The sequence below is a fragment of the Miniopterus schreibersii genome (assembly GCF_964146895.1).
Source record: "Miniopterus schreibersii genome assembly, chromosome: 1".
NCBI lineage: Eukaryota > Metazoa > Chordata > Mammalia > Chiroptera > Miniopteridae > Miniopterus > Miniopterus schreibersii.
This window is the reverse complement of record NC_138101.1, coordinates 201223227-201229973: the sequence shown is the minus strand read 5'-3', so window position 1 is coordinate 201229973 and position 6747 is coordinate 201223227. Positions and strand designations below refer to the sequence as shown.

The window sequence follows — 6747 nt, the reverse complement described above, 5'->3', positions numbered from 1 at the left end:
TGGGGGGACAGGGAGTTGTGGCGGCTGCCGGAAGGCTGGAGCACAGGACCCAAGCCCAGGGCCCGTGGCCGTGCAGCAAGGTCCCCCTCCCTTAGCACAAGAGGCCACCAGGCTTCCAGGCTGGTCCCAGGGGCATCCTGGCCCCAGCACAAACCTGCCCCCCAGGGTGCCCCTCCCCCAAACTCAGAGTGGGGTGGGGGCTACCTGGGTGAAGAGGGGGTGCCAGGGGTCCGCAGCCCCACCCCAGCCCACCCCCCCACAGGACACCCCCTCCCCCACTGGCCCAGCCCAGCAGCTCCCCCGTCCCCCCACACTGGGAGCCGCACACACTCCCTTCCCCAGGAATCAGCAGCCGTGTCCACCTGGGGTGGCTTTATTAACCACGGTGACATAAAGACAGGGATGTGAACACAGGGAGACGGGCGAGCGTGCAAACAAAACCTCCCGCCACACGGCGAGCGTGAAGGACCGTCCCCCGGGTCACCCCGAGCCTCCCCCCCCCTCCAGGGGCAGCACAGCAGCGAGGCAGGAGGCTGGGCTGGCCCAGGGTGACCCCACGGCGGGCTCCACCCCAAACACGTCTACACACGCCTCTGCCGCATGCTCCCACACCACCAGTATCTTAAATATATATAAATTTCATCTGAACAATGTCGGTTATCAAGTTACAAACTGACCACTTCTCTTTATGTTAACTTCACAGTAACTGCTGGCAGAAGACAATGGATCCAGTGTTGATAACTCGGGGCCGACTTCCCGCCCCAGGAAAGTACATTTCTCCCCCATGGGAACCACTGGGGAAAACCAGGCCCTGCCACATCCCTGCTGCCCATTGCTGCTGCCCGGGGCTCGGCCCGGCTGTTAGCTGGACACACATGGGCTTGCACGCACACACACAGGGAAACCCGGTCACGGAGCACATCGCACCTACTGTGTGGTCGCACTGGCCTTTCCCTAGCTGGGAGGCTTGGAGCAGGGGCCTCGGAGCCGCGGGCATCAGGAAAGGCTACCCACACGGGGAGCAGAGGGCCTGCAGGGAGAGGGAGCCCGTCTGTCTACCTACAGGGAAGGTCCTTTCACTCCAGACCAGGAAGACGAATAAATACATCAAGTGTTGTCAGGAGAAGGGAAAATAACTTAAACGTGGCTGGACTCTGTCCTCGAGCCACGTCCTGCCACAGCAGAAATAGCCCCCGTGGTCTGGGGAACCAGGAGTCCAGGCGGCAATACCGCCTACAGGACCCCCGAACCTGGGGCCACCTGCCCCTCGCCACAACCTGGGGTTCCAGCAGCAACATCTGCTCCGTGAGCAGGCAGGCAGGGGAGAGTGGCCCCAGCGAGCCACAAACAGTGCCTTCCACATTCTAGGAGCGCCAGCCTCCCAAGGCTGTGCAGGAAGGTGGGGGCTGTGACCCTGCCCACAGGCTAGCTGCTCCCCCGGCCCTGCCCGGTGCAGTGGTGGCCTTCACATTCGTCCCACCCCCACGGTAGGGAAGGGAGCCCTCCAGGCACTGCTCCTGGTCTGAGAGCAGCCTTGGCCGCTGCTCTGCTCTGGAAATGACCAGCAGCTCCAGGAACGGGTGAGTGACCTGCAGGGTCAGGCCCACCGAGGCCCAGCAGCAGCCACCCTGGGGATGCTCAAAGGCACCCTGGACCCTGTGCTCAGGCAGGGAAGTGACACGGCCCATTGCCTGAAAGCAGACATCTGGCAACCTCGGAAGGCTCTGCCTCTACAGAGAATCGTTCCGAGTTCCGACTTTCTCTGCCTGAGTTACAGCGTGGTCAGGACCACACGCCGCCTCCCGCCACGGCGCCTGCGACTCCACAGCCCCTCAGCCTCCGGTGGTCCTGCTCCTGCTGCCCAGATATCCCCACTGGGCCTGCACCCCTCTGCGACAACCAGCTGTGCCCCAGTGGCCCCTGCTGTGCCCGGGCCTCGCCCCCCGCAGGGGACTCACACTGACGTTGTCTGTGATTTGCATACTTCACCAAGTGGGGCCAGACTCACAGGGTCCCGAGCATGCCAGTGAGCGGGGTCAGGGAATTCCCCCAGGGCTGCCCCACACAGAGGTGTCTGGTCCAAGGTCGGGGGCCCTTGAGACCCCCCCAGAACTGGAAGAGGAGGAAGATTGTGTCGCAGTCAGGGCACAAGATGGGGGAGGGGGCAAGGCATGGAGGAGGGATGCAGTCACCCGGAGTCTGAGGCCGGCCACCATTCTGGGGGGCAGCAGGGCTCTCTCTGCTGGGCAGGTCCAGCCCCAGGGGCTCCCCTGTGGCCAGCTCTGGGTCCCTCACAGTGCCCCCCAGTGCCCCTGCCCCCGGGCCTGGAAGGTCAGCTGCGCCCCCCCGCTGCCACCCCCCAGGGACCCGCGGGTCACACCAGGCCGCAGTGGAACTTCCGGACGTGGCGGTAGAGGTCCCCCGACTGCGTGAACCGGCGCTCGCACCAGCGGCAGGCGTGGGGCTTCTCGCGCGTGTGCACCACGGCGTGGCGGCTCAGGTTGTGCGAGTACTGGAAGCTCTTCCCGCACTGCGCACACGTGTAGGGCTTCTCGCCCGAGTGGGTGCGCTCGTGCCGCTTCAGCGTGTAGGCGCAGGAGAAGGTCTTCCCGCAGAGCGGGCAGGTGGGCGCGGCGCCGTCGGGCGAGAGCCGGGCCCGGGCGCCGTCCCGCTCGCGGAAGTGGGCGCTGAGGTGCAGCTGCAGCGGGTGCGCGCCGGGGAACAGCCTGCTGCACAGCGGACACGCGCAGGCGGGGCCGCCGGGGGCCGGCCCGTCCTCGACGGCCTCCCGCTCCGCGTCCAGCTCCAGCTCCCGGCCGCCCCCCCCGCCGGCGCGCAGCAGCTGCGAGTCCCCCGCCGGGCGCTGGGCGGCGGGAACGCAGGGCGGCCGCAGGGGGCCGTGCGGGCTCAGAGGGCCGACGCCGTCCTGTTCCGACGGGGCGTCCCGCTCGTCCTTCACCGGCAGCTGCGCCCCTGGCTGCGGCCGGCGGCAGGGGGCCGTCTGGAGGACACGGGGCAGGCGGTCCGGCTCCCGCCTCCGGCCGGGCTTCAGCGACAGGTCCAGAGCGCGGTCCGCCTCCCCCGGGGCCTGCCAGGGAGGAGGCCCCCGTGCTCCTGGAAGGACGGCAGCCTTGACCCCGGCGCGGGGGGGCCTGGCCTTCTGGGCAGCTGGGCAGAGCGCAGGGGCCCAGGCGGGCAGGGGGCAGGGCGGGCGGGCGGCCGGCGCCGCCCCGGGGGCGGGTGCGTCGGGGCGCAGCGCGGGGCCGCGGTCCCGGAGCCTGCCCTTGCAGACCTTGACGATGTCGTGCATGTGCAGGTAGCTGGCGGCCGCCAGGACGTCCTCGACGGGCAGGCTGCGCAGGTCCAGGCGGCCCTCGTACATGAAGTCCAGCAGGCGGCCGAAGGCGGGCGCCGTGACGACGTCGCCGTTGAGCCGCACCGTGTCGCGGCCGCGCGCCGGCCGGTCCCTGTAGAAGAGGTGGAAGTAGACGCTGCACGCGGCCAGCACGGCGCGGTGCGCGGGGAAGCGCGCGGCGCCCACCAGCACGGTGCAGTCGCACAGGAGGCCGAGCTCGCGCTGCTGCCTCAGGCGGCCCAGCAGCCGCCCGCCGTGCCCCGGGAACTCCATGCCGCCGCCGGCATCGCCCGGGCACGAACGGGCGCGGGAGCGCGGGGCACGCGCCGCCCGGCCGCCGACGCGCCCTCCCCGGGCCCGCGCGCTGGCGCAGGGGCGCGGAGCCGCCAGGGCACCTGCCCCGAGCAGGAAAAACTCGATCGAAAGTAAACAGAAGCCGCTCCGCCGGGGGGCGGGTCCGGGGACAGGCTCGCGTCCCCGCCCGGGGCGCCCCCTGCGCCGGAGCCCGCGACCTGCACCCTGGGGAGGCCGCCGGCCGCGCCCCCCGACGCCCCGCCGCCGCCGCCCCCGTCCGCGCCTCCAGCCGCCGCCGCCGCCGCCGCCGCCGCGGGCCCCATTTATGGCAGCGCGGCCGCGGGGAGCGGGGCGGGCAGAGCGGGGCGCCCGCCCCCCGCGCTCACCTCCGCCGTCCAGGGCTCCTCTCCGGCCGCCGCCCGAGCCGCGCGCCCTCCCGGTGCGGCCCCGGCGCGCGGAGCTACGGGCAGCGCGCCCCGGCGGGGAGGGCGCCGGGCGGGGCGCCCTCCAACTTGGCCGGCCCGGCACCGCCCGCCGCTCGCCCCGCCCCGGAGAGAGCGAAACTCGGGGCGGGGGCCGGAGGGGGCGGGCCGAGGCGACTTCCCGGAGCGGCGGAACCGCTGAGGTCACCCTCGCCGCCCCTTCCCGGTCCGCCCCGCCCGAGCGCGCTGCCAGCTGGGGCACGGGGGCGGGAGGGGATGCGGGGCGCGGCGGGGGAGGGGTCTCTCGCGATACTTGCCGGCTCCGTCGCGGTGCCCCCCCCGCCCGGTGGGGTCCCGACTGCGCCCGTCTGCGAAGGGGCCCCTTCCGAGGACCGGCTCCCCTCCTGGCCCGCGCCGGGGCCGCCCCCCGAAGGCGCCGTCCGCACCCTGGCCTTCTGCCACCTCGCCCGGCTCTGGGATAGAGGGGGTGCGGAGTGGGGGGATCGTAAATTTGGAGAAGACGCCCCCCCCTCTTTTGTTGAAAGCCACTGTTTAAGTTAATTTAGCTGGAACCCTTTTGCAAACACGCAGGTGGGATCTCGACCTTGGAGCCCAGAACTGGGGACTCCCAGGCTCTCAGCGGAACCCGGCTCGGTGTTTGCTGGTGGCACAGTGTGTCTGAGGCGAGGGGACAGGGCAGGTCCCAGCAGACAGGGGGACACGGGGGTGGGGGGGGGGACACACACAACACACACAGGCCTTCAGAGCCCAGAGCAGGTGAGAAAGTGCTCAGGGAGGAAGAGGCACGTGGAGGGGCCCGGTTGGCGTCCTGGGCACAGGGTGTTCCAGGTGGAAGAGCACCGAAGATGTGAGGGGACACCTAGTCCTGCTGAGGGAAGGAAACAGCCAGAGAGAAGCAGACAGGATTTTGGAGTGTTTACCCCCCCCCCCCCACTGTTGGCCAGGGCGGTTTCCCAGCGGCTGCCCTTGGCTGAGCAGCACTGAGGCTTCGAGGACCACAGCTCAGCTCAGCCTCACAGCAGGCCCTTACTCAGATGCTGGAATGATCACATCCCTTTGGGTGGGGGATGCGAGGGGAGGTGCCCACCTCCACGTTGTCGCTGAACCAGGATTCAAATCCTGAAGTCTCCTTCTGAATGCCCACCTGTGCTTCCTGGCAGCCCCCAGGTAGAGAGTGGGCAGGGAGGTGGGGTCCCAGCCAGGAGTGGGGGTAGAAAGGAGGCCTGGACTAGGGGTTGGGGTGGTGCTAGGGGAGGGGCTGGATTCAAAAGGATGGGACCCTACCCAGCCAGGTATCATGGGCAGAGGAGCGGGGAGCCCTCTGGCCATTCTCTCTGACGCCACAGGAAGGGAGAGTCCGCTGTGAGATGGGAGGTAGCCGTCCAGTAGTCCTGGTCAAATGCCATGGGTTGGGGGCTGAGGAGCCCTCAGAGGCCCTAGCACCACCGCAATTAGGATATACAGTCGGTGGGAAGGAGAAGCAAATTCTTACACTAAAAAGTTATTCCTTGTTTGTCTGAAATTCACATTTTCCTGGTCGCCCTTCATTCTCATTTCCTAAATCCGGCAACTACAGCTTGGACCCCTGTACTCAGCCACTGAGACCGCCCTGGCTCCCATGGCCCCATCCACTGTGGGGACCCTCCCTGAAGAGGGCCAACCCCCCTGCTCCCACCCCTAGCCCCAGCCCCCTGCAGGGGAGCGGAATTCAAGTCTAGTCTGAACGAACCCAGGTGGGACCGGCCCCTGTGTCTGGCCTCCCAACCTCGGGCGTGACTCTTAATTTCCCGGAACCGTAATGTCCCCATCTCCTAAACGGCAAGCCCCCAGGGCCTTTCACTGGTTACGCAGGGCCCTCCCCAGACAGCCCTCCCCTGGGTCCCTCCACTCCTGTCTGTAACAGTAGGCACCTGAGAGTGGTCTTTCCTGACCGGCCAGGTGGGGCCCCCTGCCGAGCCCCTTCTCAGAGCCCTGCCCGTGCCCTGTGGCCGGGCTGTGACACGGCTCCTGGCACCAAGTGGGGTTGCAGCACTGTCTCTTGAGAGAACGCATGCCTGCAGCTACGTGAGGGACGCACGTGGGTGCCACCATCTTCATTCCAGCCGCTCTGTCCATCGATGCCTCCACTGACCTGGCCCCTGAGCCCTCAAAGGCAGGGAGGGGAGGCCAGCCCTCCGGGGCTCTAGGTGGAGTGGGGCTCTGGAGTGGGCAGAGCGCTCTGCCTGGTGGGACGGAGTGCTCTTTGGGCACCTGAGAGAGGTTGTGGGGCACGCAGAGGGGTCCATGCAGGCTGGGACGCCGCCAGCAGGAGCTGGGGGTTGGGCCTGGGAGGCCAGCCCAGGTAGGGATGGGCTAGAGGAGGAGGGACATCACTGGGAGAGACGTCTCTGCCTCTGGAGTCTCGAGGCCTGAGTTACGTCCTCCTGTCTCAGGGAGAGGCTGTCCTAGGCAGCCCCCAAGTGGCACTCCACTCCGGAGCTGGCCGCCCCACAGCCCTCGGGTGCCCTACCTGCTCAGCAAGGTCTCAGGCACCGGGATGACAGGAGGCGTCTCAGTGGTGTGGGCAGTGCCTCCCTGGGTGCCGCAGGCCAGGCGGCCATCTGGCCCAGGAGCTGCCCTGGGGCCCCGCCCTGCAGCTGCTGCTGAGACTAGGCA

At 68.7% G+C, this 6747-nt stretch overlaps 1 protein-coding gene across 1 annotated transcript; it reads right to left on the bottom strand.

Annotated features, from left to right (window-relative positions):
• Positions 1–2362: 2362 nt before the first annotated feature.
• On the bottom strand, positions 2363–3628 carry ZBTB42 (zinc finger and BTB domain containing 42; the record flags this gene model as incomplete). Its single annotated transcript, XM_081142278.1, has 1 exon — positions 2363–3628. The coding sequence occupies one exon, from the start codon at positions 3626–3628 to the stop codon at positions 2375–2377; it is 1254 nt and encodes a 417-aa protein (XP_080998404.1). The 3' UTR covers positions 2363–2374.
• Positions 3629–6747: the final 3119 nt, after the last annotated feature.